At 31.3% G+C, this 24,073-nt stretch overlaps 1 protein-coding gene across 3 annotated transcripts in view; it reads left to right on the forward strand.

The window, feature by feature from the left end:
- Nucleotides 1-24,073, forward strand: part of sm (heterogeneous nuclear ribonucleoprotein L) — a 268,666-nt gene that overhangs the window by 65,379 nt on the left and 179,214 nt on the right. For all 3 annotated transcript variants that reach the window (XM_085191454.1, XM_085191469.1, XM_085191462.1), the window contains exon 2: nucleotides 11,989-12,102. In XM_085191454.1, coding sequence (XP_085047580.1) covers nucleotides 11,989-12,102 — 114 coding nt within the window. The remainder of the gene's footprint in view (nucleotides 1-11,988; nucleotides 12,103-24,073) is intronic.

Raw genomic sequence — 24,073 nt, forward strand, 5'->3', positions numbered from 1 at the left:
CTACCAAAATATAGAAAAGCAGGGTAAAATCTGTTACATTTCCGTTAAATTGATTGTTTCGATAAATAATTGGTTTATCCACGTAAACGTATTCGAGTTTGCCATTCGATTGAACTAAAACCCAATTTTGTCGGATTTAATTATACATTTTAACGAGCGCTAAAGTGCACTGATTATATCTGGAATGACGTTGTTAATGCGGTTATACTTTTACTTTTAAATTAAATTACTGACATTTTTAAATACTTTAGCCTTTTAAATTAAGGAAGATGCGCCTAATTGATTTTTTATAATAATATTTACTATCAATTTTCTCTATCGTTATTTTGATTCGATAAACGTCAACTCTGCCTCACTCTCTCAAACGAGAGAGTGAGGCAGAGAAGAGTTGCACGACACGATTGTTGAACGTACTACAAAGATGTCACTGGTAGTCCCATAGTGTTACATTGGAGAGAACATAATGTATACATATATGGAGTGGTAGCTATATGTTTAAAAGACTTCGATATTCAAAAGTACTGGCAAAAGTATATTTGGATATATATGTTTTTAAATTTGAATGTTAAGAAATTTCCTCTCTAAGGACCGAACCTCACAAACGTCGTGTGAAGGCATACTGATACAGTCCCACTGCGCTACAATAGCGTTATATGCTCATCTCAAAATAAGTTATACTCAATTTTATTCGAAACACATTTGCTCATTCGTTATTTCAATATCGCACTCGAATAAAAAGCGTCGTATTTCACACGATTCATTAATCTCGAGATAATAATAATAATATGAGTAATAAAGTGGTGTTTATGTAAAATACGCTGTTAGTGTACTTCTACCATACAAAATGTCCAATCAAGCGTGTCGTATAAATTGACTCGGAAATGATTTATTTTTTCCACCAAAATGGCTTTATGTAAAAGGAAATTCAGTTTGTGATATGTTAGCGATTATTAACATATCGTTGTAATGTTTTTTTTTCCTTTTAGTGGATAGTGTGAAAGTACGCACTTGTTTTTAATTTGGTAGTGAGTTAGATTCTTTCTCGGGGGAATGTTAAAATTATTTTCTTCTTTGAAATGAACTACATACATAATATGTTGAAATTTTTCATAATTCAATTTTTTTTAGTAGTTTATTATTAAGTTAATGAAGGCGTTTTGATCAACTAACGAGCAAAATGTGGGATATGAGTCAAAGTAAAAAAAACAAATATTCAACGTAAACAAAGACATGATACCCCAGCTATCAATTGAAATGTTTTTCAAAGCAATTGAACAAAAGGCGTACATACGCCCCTTATATACTCATAACCAGGAATGTACCATTAAAACAAATAGCTTATGCCTTATACCGACGGTAACAAGGAAGGGCCAGCACTCGTACAAGAGAACTCTTTCCGGCTGTTTAACCCGGTGTTGTATGAGTCTTGATGTTATTGTTACGTGTATGAGTATATTTTGTTTTTCTTTTGTTGATTTTGAAGATTATTTTCTTTACTTCCAAACACGTATAGCGGGATAGGCAGGGGGAAAATAGAGTAAAGACACTCCTTTTCCAACTTTCCATCCAATTATTAAACTCAGTGTTTGAGAGGAATGACGCAACGGAGTTTATAACAAGCAAGGACCAGCACTCGTATAAGAACTCTTTTGGGGCTGTTTATTCCGTTGTTATATGAGTTTTAGTGTTATTGTTACATGTGTACTTATATATCTGTTTTTGTTTTGTTAAAAGATCGATGAAAGAAGAAGATGGGTTCGAAGATAAAATATACTTCCCTAAATTATTTGGTTATGTATAGATAATTTAGGGAAGTATATTATCATATATAATTATTGTCAATTTAATTTAAACTTGAGTGAAGTAGTATTTAAAACCGTTCCGTTACAGCTCCGAGCCGATATGTGATACCTTGGACAACTTAAAAGCGACACGGTTATATAAATTACATCTCCCACTCAGCGTCAAATAGAGAAAATAATATCCTACACAACGAAAAATAGTGAAAAAAACTATAATTATAGAACCAGAAAACGATTATTTTGAAATACAGAAAAAATACTATGCTGTATAATTTTCATCACACATTATTGCACTCAGTCGCTTTCTGTCTAATAATTTGCATAGCTATTTCATAGTTTACATAGTCATTCTTAAAAGTTACTAGATAAATTATGAAATAATTTATGATATATAAAGAAAAACAAAATATTGCTAATAATAAAGTTGAAGGCCAGTCGTGGCACTGAGGCACAAACGTGTGACTGTAAACGCCACTGGTTGTGGGTTCGATTCCCAGTCAGGGAATTGAATTTAACTTTTTCAGTGTAATCATGGAAAAAAAGTTTCCGTTTTTAAATTTGATTTTGTCTTATATTGTAACTTGGCGGAATCTAACACCGCGGACTTCTCAAACCATTTAGTCATCATCGTCAATTTTTAAATCAAAATTGTAACATCGACTACTTTTCAAATTATTTATTAATATAAAATTTAGTTTTAGTATATACGTACATACCTCAATGTCATAATAAACGTTAGTCACTTTCGCTGTGGCGGCCTCAATTACGCCGTTAAACAATTTTCTCATACTATTAAGCATTAACGACCTACGACAACTTGCGTTGACGCCAAATTGCGCCGTTTGCGGCCTGGCGATTGACACGTGCTTATCTAATTCGTTTAGATGTTATGTCTGTATTACTTTGATATTTTAATTTTATAGAATATTATAATATTAGAGACAGTTGTGGCGCAGTGGGACAGCCTATGACTAACCTATTTTTAAAAAAGCCTATTTTTTCATTTCTTCGGTTCTTCTATGATCTTCTATGGTATGATATAGCGGGGGGTTAAGTTCCGTTACTCACCAGACAATGTTTCGAAAATTGTGTGGAACTTGTTCGTCGCAGGTAAGTTTACCTATGTCTAACTTCTCTATGTTTAATCTCCTATATGGGATAAAGTGTAAATCTTAAAAATAAAAACCTGCTGGGATACAGCAGATATTACGTATCGTGTAGGTAAAGGGAACCTGGGAACCTAGTCTTAAAACACTTCCGGTTCCCACTTTCTGATTTATGCTTAGGTATATAAATATATAGGTATTAATAAATATTTCATCAAACTGAAAATGAAGCTACAAACAGAAAGCTTACTCACATTCCAGCATATTTATTCACTAAATTACATTAGTAACACTAATAACCATAGCAATCAATAGAACATATAACCAAATTAGTGTCTCAACTAAGACGTGCAAGCCATAAAAGTAATTTTCAAATACTCATAGTCGTAATAACAGCCGTTAGAACATCTGCTAGCGCCAAACGACCGCCGCCTCCGTTACACGACGACGTATATATGAGTATAGCGTGTTTTCAAATATATTTTAAATATTTTTGCCCCTTATTCTGTTATTAATATAATATTTCTTAATGTTTCGTAGAAATTTGTAAGAAGTATATGTTTGATTGAGGAATTTTCAGCAGTATTGTAAGGTGGATATTTAGTTTTACTTTTTAGCCTTTAGTATTTAAAACGCCTTGAAATATGTACTATTTTTTTTTATTTGTTTTTATTTAGGGAATTTTAATTTTATAAAGGTTTTGTTCAATTACACTGTGTAATAAAATAGTTATAATAATAACATACATTTTTACATAACCGTTTTACAGTTATAGCTATCGTGTACAAATTTACAATCTTGTACGCTACAAATTTATAGTATTTACAACTAAGTAATACTGTAAAACTAAGTATACTAAGTTAATACAATAGCACTATAATCATGATTATAGTGATTTTATGCTTTGACTAAATGCAAATTTAATTCTATGAAAATTTCGACATAATTCGGATTTGAAGCGCATTGTAATAATGTTCATGACATTTTGTTAGAATTTTAACGAAAATTTTAACGTCTGTCAACGATCTTTATAAATAGTAATCTTAAATTGGGAAAAAAAAAGTAATCTTACTTGGAACATAAATACGATTTTATTTAGGTCATAGTGAACAGAGAAACTTGTCACTACTAATAATAATGTAACGCTAGGCTAAAAATCGAAAATCAACGTTCTTAATATAATACGTATTTCATTCTCATGTCATAATAATTTTGATAAAAAAACTCTTTAATTAGGTTACTTGAAGCATATTGTTATAATTTTAAAATTTTAATTAGTCCATCTGATATAATAGATTTTTCGCAGTTCTTGCCACCCAGCATTATGAATGCCGCCAGTCGACACAAACGTCATTATGGAGTACTCGGTATCTCGTTAAGACTACTATCAGTAATTTATTCTTATTTCACAGCGAAATATGCTGCGTTTATTTATAGAAAGAAATTTTTAAAAGACTACTCTTTTTTTTCTATTTTTGTTCTTGACACCGTTTGTGCAGACTGCACGTCTTACGTAAAAATTGTTAAGGAAGTATAACTCGGGTTAAAAATATATAAAATGTAGGTATAAATATTTGCTCTCATGATTAAAAAAAATTAAAACTCTGTAATTATTAACGATATTACAGGGTTTTCATTTGTAATATTAATAAATATTGTACAATTATTGTCCCACAAGTCGTGCAATTAATTTTATAAATTAAAACAAACGTTTCATATTCACCCAAACAAAAGGTTTTTTTTAACAGTGTTTTTTCCACACATAAATTTGATTATGTTATGTAAAGGTGAGAATTGGGTGCTCTAATTGTACCCTTTTTTCCATTTTTATCAACGCTTTTCCTTGTTACGTTATCTTTTATATTTTTTTACTCATTTTTGTGGACTATTTGTTTTAATTAATGGTATTTTTTACCTTTTTGAGTTTAATTAGTTATCTTTCAGGATAACTGAGTATATTTAATGACACGTTTTAAAAATATTTTAATAAATGATTTTCAGGACGGTATTGAATGCGAACTGTGTAGGAATATATGCTAAAATATCGTACAAGTATATTCTTTATTATCTGTAGAATCCTAAATATTGTTGTAATAATAACGGCGTGCTTAAATACATAGATTTGATAAATTGTTTGTATGGTGTTATAGGGAATGGGCCTTATGAAATCCGATATAACACAAAATTACTTTTGTTAGAACTTTAAAAGCAGATAAATGCATTTTTTTTAATATCATGCTGTATTCCGATTGTACCTGGGTAGGCAGAAACACTTTGTTACTGAGATACTCTGTTTTCTACTTTCAGTCGGATATTCGAACCATTGCGTCTTGAGTGGCGAAACTCTGACTTTGTCTTGCTAGTAGAGCAAGTAAATGAACTACTAAAATAAATAAATATCTCGAGTAGGAATCGAACTCACAATCGTCGCGCTTACGGTCACACGCTGTTCCACTGTTCCATTACTGTCTCACTGAGAAAATATGATTTTACACTGACTTACTGTCATAAGGTTGTGAAGTACATCGCAAGTAGATATTTAAATAATCTTGTGTAATAAAATAGCTTATAAATTGCTATTAAAATAGTTTCTTTGTAAATTAAATGGAGCCTTTCTTGAAGCTAATTTATTACCGCGTCAAATTTAATGCGAATAAACAAAATTTTACAGAATCTCGAGATTGCGTTGAACTTTTACTAAATTGTTATGAAACGGGGTAGATGCTCATATAGTTAATATTTGATAAAATAAAAAGACAAATTTTATTCGCTGAAAATTAAAAAGACTAAAATGAAACCATGTAACTGTCATTATATTTTTTTTGTATTAGCTTACTTACTTCTTGATTTCATACTGCTACAGAAACCTTCATTCAAAAAATCCTTTTTATATACCTAATAGAATGAAGATAAAACGTCAAGAACGAAAAATACAATTTTAATTAAAGTAAACGTTCTCGTGTAATCGAGAAACTAAATTGAATAATAACATCCCTATTCTAATCGTTAATATTATCATAGAAAGAAAAATAGATTAATGGCTAGTGATGTACCTATTGGATAGATTCATAAACAATTATATCATTAATAAATGCGCATTTCCTTAAGATCTGATCTTAACGCAGATTTACGACGTCGTTATTTTCAATATCATCGTATAGACTGGACAATTTATATAAGACGCTATGTTAATATAAAATTTTACTATACAAACTAAAAAAAACCTTACTGTTAAAGAAATAGAGTGTAATTTCGTTATATGGTATTCTTTGCACTTTCCAACGACTAAGTCGGGTGAGAAATTCAAATACGTTAGGATTTAAAGAGTTTTAAGGTGAATCTTCTTACTGTAAGTCGATGTTTCCTTTCATAACAAAGCTCATGAGAATAGAATTAATACAAGCGTTGACTTTTAACCTCTCGGGTTGTGTATTTAGTACCGTATAGAGAAGTTATTTGTGGGTTTAGCTTTTTGTTTATTGTATTATATTGATAAATATTATTTGTGATATATGTAAAATTGTGGTACATATAAATTGTAGTGTATACGTATAAATAATTATAATTTTCATTTCATCACTCTGGTAGCAAGGCAAAACGCTGCGTTCCCCGCTGAATTCTTGAGGATTTGCGTGTTGAGTGGCGGAACTCTACGCTGCACTTTGCCTTGTTACCAAAACGCGAAATTATTCATTCTCCGAGTGGGAATCGCACTCACAAACTTCCGTTTACAGTCCCACGCTTGTGCCCCTACACCACGACGGTCTCTATGTAGTATAAACATATTTTCAAACAAAATAAAAACGCTTATTAATATAAAATGTTTAACAAAATCCAATTATTTTTTACAATGTTTAAAGTTAAATAGTAATCTTGTTTCTAATCCCCTGATACTGTAACTAGTAGCGCGCTTGTATTGTGATACCTTTTAGAATACGCTCGCGTTTTGTACTTATTATCGTGTTTTGTGGACTAATACTGTTAATAGGTGTTTGTTTTGTATATATACATGTAAAGTACATACATACATAGTTATAATAGGATTTGGAACTAAATTAGGTTTTGCTTTGATGATATTGTCCAAAATTTTACTTAATATATGTATTTATTTGTTTAAAGGAATTCAATACTAATTATTTGTTTATAAGATGTAATATAACATGTAAGTTATGATGATGAAATTATATAAATATTTGAAAGTGAGATGTGTGAATCAATATTGAGGCCGTTGTGCCGCATAGGCATAAGGGTACAATTGTACGCGCGATGGTTGTGGATTCGATTCCCAATTGAAGGAATGAAATATTCAATATTTTAATTTCGTCGCTCTGGTGCTCTGTGAGGCAAAGCGCGGCGTTGATTTCCGCCAATGAACACGCAATGCCTCGAGAATTCGGCGGGAAGTGGGGAACGAAAGACGCTTTATCTAGTTTATCAGGTTTCCTATGCCTACTCTGCTATGTGCGGGATAAAGTGTGAAGCTACAAAAGTGCTTAAGTTCAAACGATTTTGAATTTATGTACTGAACAAACAAGATCACTCCACGATAATAACATGTAAGATTAATTTTGTAATTACATACTCCTTGTTCATAATATACGTAATACATAAGCACGTAACCTCTTAACGATATTGTGTTTGGTTTGACGACGACGTTATTTTAGAGTTTATGAGCTCTTCACTTCAAGTGCCTACATGACTGTAGAGCTGCTCTTTTTGATTCGATTGTTTATTATTTTAGAAAACAAATTAATAATAAAGTCATCATGGAGTTGATTGACTTAGAAATGCTTGTATATGCTGTATATGTGGTTTAAATCCCACTCTGGTAAAGAATTTTTGACTTTTAATTTTTATGACTTATTTAAAAAATATATTAGTATAAAGATTTCTAAAATATGCTTGTTTCATATAAAAAATCATTTGAAAATAAATTAAACACAAAACTAGAAAACTAAAAAGACAATGAAAACGCAGAAGATTTAAACTTAAATAATTCTAAAACCCGGCCTAATCTATGGGCGTGGAGATGAATATTCATAGCGCGTCTTATTGCGTTCGTTTGCTGATAGTATATTGTTTGTTATTAATTTCAATAGAGTTACTTTTGACTTCACTGTTGGAATATTAAATATTTGAGCCCAATAATATTTTAGTAATATTACAGATTATTTCAATTTCTAGTTCTTCGGAGCCGGATTTGGGCTGAATTTTAATTATAACAGTGGTTTTACCATTTTAATATGTTCAAGGAATTATATTAGAATTTATACTGCGGTGCAAATGTATTATACACATTATGATAGTTAGAATATATACAGTGCTTTGTCCCGCATATAGCAGCGTAAGCAGAGAGAATTAAGATTGTTAAGTCACTACTTTTTCCGCTTTTCGCCTGAATTCGAGACCTATATCATCGATATTTATATTAACCACTTTATGTACAAAAATATTTTTGTATGTAAATAAATATGTATGCTTTTCTATTGTCGCTCAATGTTAAACGCTAATGCGTTATCCATTAAGCTCTCACAAGGTAATTTATAGCGATTCTAATTCCTGCAAATTATACTAGAATAGCGTATTTCGTTCTATGTTCGTACTTTCGAGTCACTGTCGGCGTGCTTTGACAGCTGGAGTGACGGTAATGACGCGTTGCATTTCATAGACCTCGTGGACGGTAGAGGTGAGTGAGTGTTTATAATTTATTATGATATATTATTATTATTAAATTTAAAATATTTTAAAATAAGTTTTTATGTTAAAGAAAATGAATACACTAGAATGTTAACACACTCCGTTTTTTTTAAATACAATAGTGGAAAACAAAATCGAAATTCAAATCTAAAGTGAATAATTTATATTTGTACAAATTTGTCAGTACGTATACTTAATTAAAGTCTATACATTCACTTTTCTTCTATTTATTAGTTTATAACTCTGCACCGTATACAGTAGGATAGACAGAGGGAAGCTATTACATATTAACGAAGGGTCGTTGCTGACTTTCTGTTTCTTAAAAAATTTCGCGTTGAGCGGCGGAATTTAACGCCACACTTTGTCTCGTTATTAGATCAATATAATGTAGATAAACAATGTCTCCGAGTGGGAATCGAATCCACAACCTTCGCGCTTATAGTTAAAGCAGTGCCACGATTGGCTCTTATTTATTTTTTATTGACTCTACATTCATATCTATTCAATTAAATCATTCCATTTTCGTATAGATTACACAATAACACATATTGTACAAAACAATAGCGCTCCGATCCTAACTATATGAACCGGCGTGTCAAACGGACGTCACGCCATATCGCCCGTCAATTACCTCTGTGCGAAGTGCTCTGTGCATTTTGATTTATTGACAATGACAGTTGGACGTTTAATTGCGTAGTGGAAATTTTGATTTATACGTAGGTACCTACTGAGGATATGGGAACGAAGGTTGTAGGGTTTTTGGCTTCTTATTATGTTTGAAGAATCTCTTGCAAACAAAAGCGAAAAGTTTCTTTTTGAAAATTTTGTCACATCTAGAATTACAAACCAAATATTTATTTTATTTTTAAGTTATTTTTAAATTAAATATTATTATTTTATTTTTAGGGATTTTTTATATAAATTAATAATGTATTACTACTATCTTTTAATTAGTAGAGTTTGGCTTTATCATCTAATTTGCATAAAATTCATAGATACAGACAATCTTCTAAGTTTTTTCTACAGATTGATGGTAGTCGTATCTTTTATAGTGCCGTCTTCTATATTTTGTCCTCCCAAGTTACAATCGACAACATAATTAATAGAGAAAAGATTTCCTTAATACTTAGGTGTCTTTGTGGCACAAGATTACTTACTAGTAGGTACTTGTAATATTTATAGGTTCCAAAGTCTGCTGTTTGTTAAATACAAGTAATGTATACCTTATATATCTAATTAAATGTGCACTGAAGAAATTCTCGTTCGTTATATTTATTCATAAAAAAAGATCACAGCTACTCGTTATAGATATTCGCTCATTTTAGAATATTTATTGCATTGCGACGGTCTTGCTGGTTTTATTATTTTGTAAGTATTTATCGGAGTTAGCAGACACTTAGATTAGTTGTAAGTACCTTGGAAATGTTATGAAGACTAAAATAGAAAATATTTGATATTGACGAGGACGCTCACGACCCTCATAAACGCAAGTTAAATGTAGTCAATTTATTGAGAGACCAATTATTCTTCACTTTATACGAACATAATAATAAATAAACGTCACGATGACCTCTCATTATTTTATATTTCTAAATTCATCATAACCGTGGCAAAAACGAGATGGCATTTGTACATTTAAAACAAAATCCTATTCGGGGTATGGTTCTATTTGGTATAAAATAATTGTTAAAAGTAGAGAATGGAATATAATCTAGGAATGACTTATTCCATATGAACACAAACAAAATAAAACCTGTTCACCTTTATCTAACACACGTTCAGTAATACTATGATTTTTTTTCTGTTTCTATTATTTTATTATATAGATTTATATACTTTTTATTGGTACCATTTTTACTAGACACTGTTCTGTGTGCATGAATAACAAGGCATGTGTGGCTGACGGACGACATAAATAAACATTTTGCTCTCTTTGCGTACTTCATTTTTTAGTTCCAAACGTTTTTATTTTATATCTTGTGATATTATATCTTATCCATACCTATATTATAAATTCGAAAGTAACTCTGTCTGTCGGTCTGTCTGTCTTTTACGCAATCAGGCCCAAACCGCTAATTTAATTGTGATAAAATACTCATATAGAGATACTTGAGGGTTCCGGGATGAACATAGGATTCTTTTTTTTCTCATATTTGTAATATTTTCGATATATACCAATATATTAAAATAATTAATTTGACATGCAATTTATTCCGCCATGTTAATAACAATCGTCGCTACGCGTTGCTAAGCAACGGCTTGCAAAGTTTGTTGTTTTAAGAAAACGTCACCCAAAGTGAGTTTGCTTAATGCATACGTGGCGCGCGCCGATATAGATTTGTATACATTAACAAAAAATAGATGATTTCTATAATTTGATATTCATTCTTATGAAAATAAATATAATAGTCACTTTTAGCATTTCATCTTGATGGAAATTATAGCTTACTTTATAACATTCTAATAAATAATTAAGATGTCACTAATTCCAAATGACCTAGCCTACGAGTGGTATAGTATGACCGACGCGAACGGGCAGATGACTTTGATGGTTTTGTAATTTTTTATATATTTTCGAATTACTATTATTTTTTATTTAATTATTTGCTGCTTATAATTAATTTATCTCAGTTCGGTTATCTATACCGATGTTATACACTTAAAATATCGTAATTTTAATAATTTGAGATTTTATTTAATATTGTTCGCAAAAATTAATAATTATTTAATATAGAAAAATGTTTAGTACGCGCGCACGGCAAACTTTAGGTACTTTTTCTAATATTAAGAATTTCCTTTAGTTACTTTTTCTTCTTTTGTTTGTTCATTTCGGTTACACATATATTTTTTCTAATAATAAATCTCCACTTATTATTATTTTTTAACTTATTTTAATTATTTAGGCTTATATTTTCGCGGGTGTAGCCGCGTCCGGGCCCACTAGTATATTATAATTGTATACTTTTATACATGCTATAAATTATTTTTTTTTGTTTAGTTCGTTAATATGTATTTTTAGATTGGAGAGCGACTTAAACTATGCATTAAATGTCATAATGGTTTAAACTATTCCATTTTGTTCAAAATGTGAAAGACGTGAAATCATGGAAACTTATTTTCGTTTTAATAAAAACCATACGACAAAACTCATATTTATTTAAAGAATACTCTTAACTCAAATTTTATAGGTTTCAAACAACATTTATATTCATGAAATTCGCTCGTTGACTTTTTAAAATCTCATCTCGTTTGGTGAAAACTCTTTCAAATTGAAATAAAGAAAAAAACTCAATATGCCTGACATTAATGTATAATTACTATGTATCTGATAAATGAGATATTATGGACATTAGTTTCTTACGAAATATCTTTGTTGTCCACAGAGTAATGGCAACAACTACATGTCGGGCGAGCCGCGGCGTAAGCGCGAGTTGCCCGCTCGGCCGAACCACATTTTGCTGTACACCATCATCAACCCCGCCTATCCTATCACTGTGGTAAGTGGGTTTTAGAGATTTTTTTCATATTTTATCTTATATAAAATTTTAATCATATTTTAGCTTTACAGGTACTTGTAAAAAAAAATAGTTAAAAAAACGAAAAAAAAAACATTAAAAGCATTAAAGGAATTGCACACAGCCATACTTTTTGATTATTTTGGCTTTATTCCTAGGTAAGTAGTTGCTAGAATAACAAAGGTAGATATTAATCTATTTCGTAGGAAATAATTTTCTAATTTTTATCTTCTATGGCGCCAGTGGATTTCAATTGAAAGAACAGTTTCAGTTCTGAGTACTAAAGTTTTAAACTTTTCTAGACGTTTCACGTACAACGACGTGATTCTGAAGTAAAAGTGGGAACTATGCGCCTAACTAGTGTAAAGTTACCAAAAGTCCCTACTTGTATTTACAGGATTCTGTATTGAATTAAAGGAACCTCCGAATTCACGATTTTGTTCACTGTTAAAATGTTTGTATTGTTTTTTCCTCATTTTTCCGCAATTTCGCGAGACATTGCGTTTAGATTGGCGGAACTCAGCACCGCACTTTGTCCACCAGAGTGGGGAAATGGATATGCGGCTTTGGTGATAGATTTTTATATATTTTTTATGGTCGTAAAGCGTATTTCGTATCTACATCCTATTTTAGAGGTATACTCTTCGCCCATATCCGAGGGAGAATTCAATTCATTTCACATTTTCACAATTATAACACACAATTGATAAATGTATCTACTATATTAGCGTTTATACTTTTTTTTTAACCAAAATAGCCCAGTGGTTTTATTTCAAACGTACATTGGGGAAATGAAATGTTTAAAGCTGAAAATGGGTAAAAATATTGAATGTTAAATTACATTGTGCTTTATGTGGTGGAACCTGATTCTGCGCTTTGTTCAACCAGTTCAGATAAATATATGTATTTTGAATCCTCGGAGTCACATTTTTATCCCACAAATACCGCGTTTAATCAAGTCACAAGTCTTCTTCTTCTTACGCGCTTAATTTTTTGGGTGTCAAATAACTTACCACCGGTTTACTAATGCCTCAGACCTGAGAAGAATCGTAAGAAAGTCATCGCGACTTTTTTATCAAGTCAATTATTTACAGACTGACAATAATTTATTAGTGGCAATGATTCTTTTAATGACGAAAAAACATAAAACGTTAGTAATAGGTAATATTAGGTAATTTGCTTTTTCGTTAATGTTAAGTTATTCATTTGAATTACGACAGTCCTGGTTTATATTTCGTTATCACGACATTTGCTGGATTGCGTGGTGTTTCGACTTGTACTATATAAGATATTTTGTAGGAATATTATAATTGAAACACGGAATATGAACATTTTTTTTGGTTTTTCAGCTAATTATAAAGTTTAAAATGTTATAAAATCCTATGTTTCATTCTTGTGTATGTATTTTTTATTACTTTATTAATAAACCACTTGTTTATTACTTTATTAATAAACCACAAAACATTTTCCCGCTGTGGCAAGGTAAACTGCAGCGTTTAGTTCTGTTATTCAACACGCGGATACTAAAGAAATAAATTGACCAATATAATATATGTTGAAACCATCGTGATTATGGGTTCGATTCCCGCGCGGTTCTCTTTTCATTACCTCGCTCTGGCTGCAGCGTTGACGTCCCCTACACAACACGTGATATCTCGAAAATTGAGAGAAAATGGTGAATGGAGTGTCTTAACACTAGTGTCACATACAGCTAAAAACAGAAAGTTATGTGATTTATTTTAAGAAAATCAATTTAAAATTTATATGTTATTTTTTTATAGTTAAATCAGTTTCATTTAGAAAATAACATAGAAAACTAAATGAACGCGTTAGTTTCCGACGAACAGCTTTTAGTCATTACTTTCATTCGTACCGCTGCGCTGTAATAATAAAACTACAACTTAACATAATAAACTGAGATAAGTTTTAAACTTGTATAATAAAATAGTAGAACATAGCCATATAAAACATTACAGCCACTCTATAAGCAGGGAACAGCGACCTGTTGAATAACAGCCAAGTTTCAGTCAATGCGCGTCATTACACATCGAATGTTGTACTCTTTTACTTTTTTTTTCCACTTACAGTGTTTACGCGTCGCTTTTTTGTTAATGTTATGGAAAAATTGGACTTTTCCATGAATTTTCTTTTTGTTTGTATGTCTTTGTAATTTGTTGTTGGATATTTGTTTTTAATGGCTTTTTCTGATAGGGTAGGAAAGTTTATACTATATATATCTATTAATTTATAAAGATAAATAGTTTGTTGACTGGTTGAACTTCCTAATCTCAGTATCTACTGATTGATTTTCAAATTATTATTAGGTGTTTAATAGTACATTCATCGAGGAAGCTACGGAGCCACACAGTAGTAGAGTGCCTATTATCCAGGTGGTAAGGGCGATATTTGAGTCTGTGACCTACTGTGCGGTTAAAAAATTCGGCGACATGTAACAGGCCAAACAGTTCCCCAGAACACTCCCATGATAAATGCCATAGAAAAAGCACAGCGAGAACGTCTCTGCGCAAAGCCAAAGTGTCAAACTTTTCACAGATTATTGGTTCCTTAATGATTCGAACGGCTCTACCTATATAGATATAATTTAATTTAATAAAATTTGTGGATTGACTCTCCTCATCGCTACAAGGACCATATATGATAGTTTTATATATTTATAAAAGAGACATTTGGTTAAACTACGCAATTTAATTAATCAAAGTAAAACCACGTGCACAATAGTAGAGAATAAATAGTCTAGACAACGTGTGAAGTTTATTATTAGATACAATCGTTCGCCATCCTAAATCTTTGCCAATGCTGCGATTGTTGTTTCAAGTTTGATACGACTTTGATGTTTCCGCGAGAGTTACTTTCAAGAGAACTTTTTAAAAGTTTATAGCTTTTATTGTTATGGACTTATTCCCATCCTGTCGATTTCGTTTAATGTTAGTTTGGTTGTATCCTGATTTGTGTTTAACTGCATCGGATGTGTGTACATCGTGGGCTAGTTTGAATTTTCTTTTATTTCTCTGGTGAAAAAGTTTTCTGCTTCACGCTTTTTCCCGTATACCAGTGTAGGCAGATGGAACCCTAAGGCAACGACGATACGATTGCTTGTTGAGTAGGGAAATTCAAAGCCGCACTTAGTTTATCACATAATTAAGCGTGGAAATGAAAATAAATTAAATATAATCATTATTCCAAATGGGGATCGAACCGATGACGGTCGCGTTTACGTTGTCCCACTGTGCCTTGAATTTCTCTTATTTTTCCTTTTCGCCTATTTAGTAGGTACCTCCTTGAAGTAAAAAATATTATAGATCAACGGGCTAGGAAAAACAAGCCACGTATAAAGGGGGCTTCTATAAAATAGTTACTTAAAGGAATCCAAAAGAATACCAATCTTCATACGTTGAGTAAAGCTAATGTAAGATCCACTCAAATCACGACGCGAAGCTCAAACTTACCACTTCAGTAAGCATTATGCTAGATATCTAACAAATTGCGAGGTTACTTCAATGAAAATATGAATGCTTCAGTGGATTTCAGATTTCCACATATTGAGCGCAAGTAAATATTGTCTATATGTTATATGAATTTTAAGTAGGTATGTTGTGTTTGAATCGAATACGCTACTTAAGTCCATAGTAGCAAAGCGTCTGTAAACACAACGGTTGTGGGTTTGCTTTCCACTCAGAGGAATTTCTTTTCAATCCCCTTGCTCTGGTTTTGTTCCGATAACATTCATAATACCAGCGATATATCACCATCACCCATATATAAATGTTCCTAAATATTGTACTTCATTGAAAAACAACTTTTAAATACTTTAACATTACTTGCACACAAAAGTTCTGCAATGGCTATCTCTAACCTAAAATACTTTAGCCCAGCCGTCGCAAAATCAAATTCGAATCATATTATTATACAGTATCCCAAAATATTTGGTATTCAGCTGGCTTTCTGAATTGCCAGCTTAACGTGAAAACTTTAGTGTTTTTAATGTGAAAAGTTGGATATTTTATTTATTTTGTTCGTGTAAAACAGATAAGTTTAGTATTTTTCTTATTAAGGTCTGGCAAAACGAAGTGCAGCATTGTGAAACGTGAACATGATTTTCTAAAAATTAATAGAAACATGGTGTTTATTATTAGGTTTTCTATACATTTTTCCAAATTTCTATGGCGACGCGGACGGAAAGAAAATGCGATTTTACGATATACATACATCTTAGTTTTAGTTTCGCTACTAAACACGCAATGCCTCTAGAATTTGGCGAAAAATGGGAAACGGAAGTGTCTTAATGCGGTGGGAGTGTCTTTAAATTAGGTCTCCAGGTTCCCTATGCGGGATATAGCGTGAAGCTAAAATAACATAAGTTAATGTCTACGCAAATAATGTTGCGGCCGATAATTAGTATGTTATTTTTATTTATTGTTTATTTTCTGTTGTTACTTATAATTATAATTGGAAAATAAGCAGCTACAATGCATAATAACGCATTATTACGTTACTACCACAGTCATCAAAGGTAATTTCACCTAATGAAAAATAGTTTCGCGTGACTTTTGAAAAGTCACATTATCATTTAGTGTTTGTTTTCTTTTCTTTTGTAGGGTCATTTGGAAGTTGTTAGCTGCTTCAGTATGGGGCAACACTTTAAATAGTATTATTATTATTATATTTCTCTATTCGTAATCGATTTTACTAATAGATTATGTGTTTCAGTTATTGTGGTTTCGAATTCTTTGGGTTGTAATAATATTAATCAAATATTTAAATCATTCTTAGGGTTTAGTTTATAATTGAAGAAGTAGGACCTCATCGCTTACAGACAGAAGTTAATTAACTTTAAATATAAATTTTAGCCTTTCCTTTCAATTTCAAAAAATATACCTATAAATAAAAAAAAAACAGTGTAGCAGGGTAGGCAGAGGGAACCTAGTGTTAACAGAGGAGAAAATTGTGTAGAATGGACGGAAACGGAATAAAAACGTTTTTTCTACGAAAACGGGGAAATAATTTGTTTAAATGGTTGTTGTTCCAGCAACCGTCCACACCATTGCGTTTACAATATCGTCGCATATTTAGCGTGTATAATATAGCATACAAGGCTTTTTCGGTATATCCTCCTGTTATATAAATAGACTTACTTATTCTTAGTTATTAACGTGTAAAAACCTAAAGTAATACATTAGATGTCGATACACTTCGCGCTCACGCTTGACTGATTTGGCAATTTGTCATCGGGGAAAGTTCGCGCCTTTATAGGGTGACTATGATTAGGAAAAGCTCCGGATAATAAGCTAAAAAAATTTTTATATCTTATTTTATTAAGTAAAATAAAAGAATTACACATTTAGCATGTTTATAAATAGTGGTAGAAGAAGAATAGTTTTTTCATAGTTTACTATTAATATTATCGTTGTAAAACTAAAAACGTTTTATGCGTTTTATTTGAGTGAATATGCGTTACTTATATCTTAACACAAATTACCCTGGGTATTCCATCTTTTTTAATGTATTTCATACAATTTATATGACTCGATATGGTCACCCTAACCATCACCTAGTCTGGAAAGTTCGTGTCAACGCATATCATCACACGTATAATATATCACTAGTGACGTTGACTTTCTTTTAATATTTACGAGCTTTTTTTTCTCATTTGTTTTTAAGCACAACTTATGTTTTTATATATTTATGTATTCTTATAAAAAAAAACATACAGCGATAGAAAAATTCTAATTTGTAGATCGTGAGTATTGAATAGTTCGTATGTTACGGAGTTAAATAATGTCTGTAGTATATTTAAAAAGGAAATATTTATTAGTAAAATCTTTTTAAAAACAAGTTTGCTAGGTGTTGTTTTATGATGTATTGTATTTGACAAATCAAGCCATTTATTTGAGGTCAGTCGTGGCACAGTCTGCGTGCCATGGCACAAAAAATGACTGTAAACAGACAACACAACAGACAACAGAACAAGTTCATTGTCATAAGAATCGAAGTCGTAATCCAAAATCTCAGCTTGCAGAATTTCACATACACCAACACAGATTAACACGGCAAGTCAAATAAAACCCTGTAAAGAAGAGTCGTATTTTTATCTTTTAATTCATCTTGACGAAGAACAAGAACGGAGTGGCTTATGAGAAACACAGATATAGGTATATCAAAATATAAAAAAAATACACAAAAGACAGCAACAGACTGAAGACTGAAGCGAATCGCACAATGACATAGCCGTCATTATACGAATCCCCATTTTTATATTGTTGAAGGGTCGCTAATCTTCAATACGCACGTTTCTCTGTATAATAGGTCTATTTCCGATATTTGCTCGACCGGTGATCGAACCTTGTACCTGTTCACGTAATATAAATGCATAACATTGCTCATTAGGTTTACTGATACTTGTCCATAAGTGGAGGCTATCTGTGTTTTGATATAAAATTTGGTAATTTTTTTGCCCGCTTCTGAAAAAAAACCTTTATTATAAGTCTTTTAACATTTCTTTTTATATGTTTATTACTAAATATACTTTTAGATTACCTTCACGAACATTGATGGTAGAATCTTATCTATGAATAGAGAAACATCGATTTTCTTTTATGTTTATTTGCTTTACTTTGCTTTGCATTCAACTTGTTTCGTAAGTTCAAAGAATCCTCGAGGGTCTGTAAAAACCGGAGATAGCAGAAGCATGGCATGTTAAAAATACCTTTGCTGTTAGATCTTGCGTGTAACTAGCGGTAGAGATATATCAAGACTCTTTTATTTGCACTTTCATATTTTTTATGTGATTTTTATTCTGAATAATTTTTTACATGAATTTCATTCTGAAATTCTTCTAATTTTTACATCCTGGCTCCGGTAATAAGATAAAACCCCACGTTGAGTACCGCCACTCAACACTGTTTCTAAAAATGACCGGTGCGTAGGGAACTTCATTCTTATGCATAGTTCCTTAGATTTCATGTCGTATTCAAGCCAGATGAACTAAAATATTTCAAACATATTTCCGTAAGCGTGAATCGAACTTAATATCAACGCGTTTTTAACGTCTCAGCTTATCCCCGACTTTCTTTGAATAAATACGTATAATAATAAAACAGATAATATATAGGAAGCCACAAAGTACAGTGTATTATCATCAATTTTCTAACATTTATCTTCCAAGTTATCGATATTGTTCAATTCGCAACGTATTGTTGGGCTTCCAGATGGCAAAACGTTTTTATTGTTAGATAATAAACTTGTTACATTACTATATATTTACGTTTATTTGAGATATTTATTCTTTATATATTGATATTTGTTAATGCTCTTTTGTATCAAAATGAAATATTTTAGTTATGATTATGTATAATCAATAATATAAAAAAGTTGCACTCTTTTTTATTAATCTTAATCACTTAAAACTATCTATCTCTATCATCAACCATCTAATTTTGAAAAATATTACCTACTTAAATATTAAGGCCGTCTTGGCGCATTATAAAGGCACAACTGTAAACAACAGTTGTGAGTTACTTTCATTTTGTCATTTTAGTAAGAAGACATCGGCTCGGCGTTTAGTTTCGATTGATGTATACAGTATAAAACGTGAAGCTAAAAAAATCGCACGATGAAAACAAACTAGTAGCAACTGCAAAGTGAAAATATGATATGGTGTATTTTGTATAATAGCTCTCCCCCCTACAATTTATTGCAAAAGATCAAAGAAAAACGCGTCAAAGTAAATTTAACCAAGGATTTAGAAAAAGCTTTCGCCTCGCTGAGTTTGCGGTATAAATATTTCTATTCGTTTCTTTATGTAATTTTTTTTCTCTGCGGCCTGTGAAAAGGCTTAAGCAATTGTTTTATTGAATCACGACTCAGGTGGTCTTTGTGATACTTTTTCTTTATCAGGTATTTTTATTATGATGGATATAGTGATGTATGGAGGTGTGAGAAATCAATTTGTTTTTGATTTGTATCACTAGGACTATTATGTGGAGAATCTAAACTTCACGCTTCACATATATAAATATATACATTTAAATAAAAAATATAATATTTTAAATAAGTCTTCAGAAGTTACCTTTTTGAATTTCTTAGTAATCCTCTAAATAAATTTTCCAATTACATCGCACTCTTACAAAACATCGGCCTTTTAAATCTATGAATATTAAACATAACCATTTTACACCAATTTGCTCCGAATTTCTATTTACTATAAGTAATTGAATTTGTAATATTGCGAGTAAAATTTAAATAGAACTATAATTTCGTTGACAACTTAATTTTCTCAAATTAGTTTCATTTTGACCGCATTTCCAGTTCTATATTTGGTTTTTTGGGTTTGGGTTGGTTTTTAATGAAAAATCCATAAAGGGGCAAATATAATAAACTAATAGTAAACTATTACATTACATATGATGAGTAACTTTACTTTATATTTAAAAGTCTGTCTGTAAACACGATAGATGTGGGTTAAATTCCCTTGCGGGGTTATTAATGCGATAGATATGAAGATAAAGCGCGGCGTCGAGGTACGCCACTCAACAGTGTTTCGATAATTGGGCGATTCGTTAGGAACGGAATGTCTCAACAGTAAGTTCCCTCCTTCTTGATATATGCGGCATACAGGAGTTGGACACAACAAAAAAAAAATTCAAGCTTATAAAGCCTTTTCTCAAATAGGAGCTTTTTAATATTGTCCAACAATGTTATAAAATTGATCAAAACCATTATGTAAAACTTTATTCTTAGTATTTGTATATGGTTCAAGTATTTGTCATACTATAATAAATTATAAACTTTTGTATAATATAATATTCTGTTTTTAAGCAAAAATATCGTTGACAAATATTGACATCGGTAAATTAATTTCATCGTTAACCGTATCCTTTTCATATTGCGTAGTGTAACTTGGACAATGGAGATACGCGGCGTTTTGTTTCTATTGTCATAATGAAAACGATTCTACAGTCTGTCTAAATGATTAATGACTGTGGTAATGGCATGTATCAAGGTATTAAGTAAGGTATGCAAATAAGACGACAATTAAACTTATTATATAATTAAGAAATTGTGTCTGAATAGGGAACGGAGTGTCTTGACATTAGGTTCCCAGGTTCCCTCTGTCTACCCTTCTATATAAGTTACAGCGCTATGCAAAAAAAAATATCCCCGCAACGTCTGTGCGTGTCGGTTTTTTTATTATCTTTACATGCTATGAGATCTTTAATTTTTGCAATTATTATACGTTCCAATAATGCACATATACTACGCCATTAATCCGGTTAAAGAGTTTCATTTAAAATCTTTATCCATATGTTTTCTAGAAAGGCATCTTTGACAAGTGACTTAGTAATCGTATCTAATGCGAATCGATCGGGAAATGTTCTCCTTAAACCTACTTGTAAATTCATGCTCCACAGAGATAAGCTTTGATCTTTTACATAACAGTTTGAAGCGATACTTTAAGGCGCTCGCTCTTATCCACGCCGGACTTCCTTCGGGTTATCGCGGAATGGCGCCCCGAGATGGCAGCTATCAGCAAATATGTTGGAATATTCATGCCTGACTCTGCCTGAGTATTATAGATTGTGAGACGTGTCATTTTGCTTAAGTTACTTACTGTGTGTTGGAAAAATAGGTTTTGTGATTTGTTACGATTAATCTCAAATATTCTCGGGTTTTATCTGTCGTAATATGTATTGTAGTTATTGAAACTTTCCTTTTGTAGCACTCGGACTTTAAGTGAAAACCGTATTAAAATATTTTCATAGTTTGAAATATTTCACTGGAAAGTAACTCAATTTTGATATTTTTTAATTTACAATGAATATGATTTTAATTAGTATCTCAAATATTTGTTTATGTACCTATCGTATAAAATATGAAATAAACGTTCTAAACTATTTTAATATAGTTATTTTTTACACCGAGTAAAACAACCAGATATAGGGCAAGGTTTCATCACAATTTATATAATATAATAGACCCCTAGATGGGCCAGTCCTGGCTCCCGGTATGTAACATTAACTGAGATAGGTCCAGAGATACTCAGCTTCATTACACTCAAAGTGACGTTATTTACATAATAAAGGAGTTAACTCTACAGATTCAAACTTTACTAATATCTAACATTCCTATAGTGTAACTTTGTTGAGATTATCTGTAGACCATTTACATAGTTTTCACTAAATTATTACTGCGAAATTTGTTTTGTGTACTTTAAATTGTTATATTTTGTTTACATTTTCAAGCTCTCTAGCATTTCATAAGAAATAGAGAGAAGGAGACTAGCAAAAACCGGATAAATTCTGCCTACATTTCTTAATTTACTCTCCGTTTACTCCATTCTTTTCATTTATCTCAAAAGAAAATAAACATTATTTGATAGCGTTAACATTAAAATAAATGTCACGTGACTTCGCTATATTCAGCAAAATGCATTCCCGACTTTTCAACATCGCTTTGTAACATAGGTTAAGGTTGGAAATATCCAATATGAAATTCTTAACACAAAGGATAATATTATTGTACATACATATATTCTGTTCTGTTCCTTCTCCACTATCAATATTAATGGGCAACTTAACGATCCGCTCTATCGAAACTACTGTTCGCATTAAGAGCCGTCTTATTAGTTATCAGTGTTGCCGTATCGGTGTCGGTTATCGTATTTAGTATTAATGTTGCCAGACTAAGGGGAGTGTCACAGTGTGTATGGATTTTTTTGTCGTTTTGTATTCTTGTTTTTTTTTGGCTTTCTGCTTTTTTTGTAATTATTAGCACTAGGAAAATGACAATTAGATTATTATTAATGACTATTTATTATATGGACTATATATTGTACATATATATTAAGGTCTCTTATTCCATTAGTTTTTGGGTTCTTATATTTAGATCGTCTCCTGTTCAATTTCTGCCTTTTTCTATATTTTTTCTTTGTTTACATAATTATGTTTATCTATTTATGAATTTGGTTAAGAGCATATAATACGTATGTTTTACATTTTCCTGCTTTTCGAGTATTTTGTCTTATTTTTACAATGTAACACTAACACTCATCTTCACTACTCGATTCGGATCTAATTAAACACTATAAATAAATACCGCCTTTTATACAATTTAATTACAAACAGTGCCGCTATTATTCAAGTTAAAGTATAGTGTTGTCATACCTAGAGAAGAGAGATACCTACTTATTAATAATGATTATTATCGATAGATATAACAAGTTAAACACACATAAAAAACTCTGCGCTAGTTAAGATAGTGGTGTATGAATTAACTAAATATATTCTGTTCTTATTATTATTTTCCAAGTACCTACGTAATACCGGTCTTTATAGCGACTCGTATCTTCACTTTGCAGGCACATTAAATTGCCTCGGCCTTAGGTGGTGTAGGTGTTATCGATCTGGATGCCTCTCTTATGAACGTAATAAATACATACAATCGTATGTAATTAAAGTTCTTCTAAGTAATAAAAATACTATAAATGTAGAGTGTTAGTATAAATGAATGTACAGTTTCATGTGTTGTAAGGTTACGACACTCAATTTGCCATAAAAGCGGAGGACTGAGTGCCTTGACACTAGATTTTTACTGACTACCCGCCAAAAAATTACGGTAAAAACTATATTGAATATGTAATATTAAATATAATTTGTATAATTATGTATAATTTATATTTACATAAATATTCATATAAAATATTACTGTATAAGTATATGTAATTATACAAATTATAATAACTAATAGCTGTGTAAGACATATGACCACATCGAATCGACTGACTTGACGTTGTATATCCCATAGCCTATAAGCTTAGCCTTCATCAACCCTCAATAAGGTCCATCTAACACAATCGATTTTTTCAACTCGTACCAATAAGTTCCTGAGATATCAAACAAACAAACTCTTCAGTTTTATAAAGTAACTAGCGGCCCGC

This window comes from Heliconius melpomene, chromosome 1 (assembly GCF_056956725.1).
Source record: "Heliconius melpomene rosina isolate 202511_hmr_F chromosome 1, ASM5695672v1, whole genome shotgun sequence".
In the NCBI taxonomy this organism is placed as follows: Eukaryota; Metazoa; Arthropoda; class Insecta; order Lepidoptera; family Nymphalidae; genus Heliconius; species Heliconius melpomene.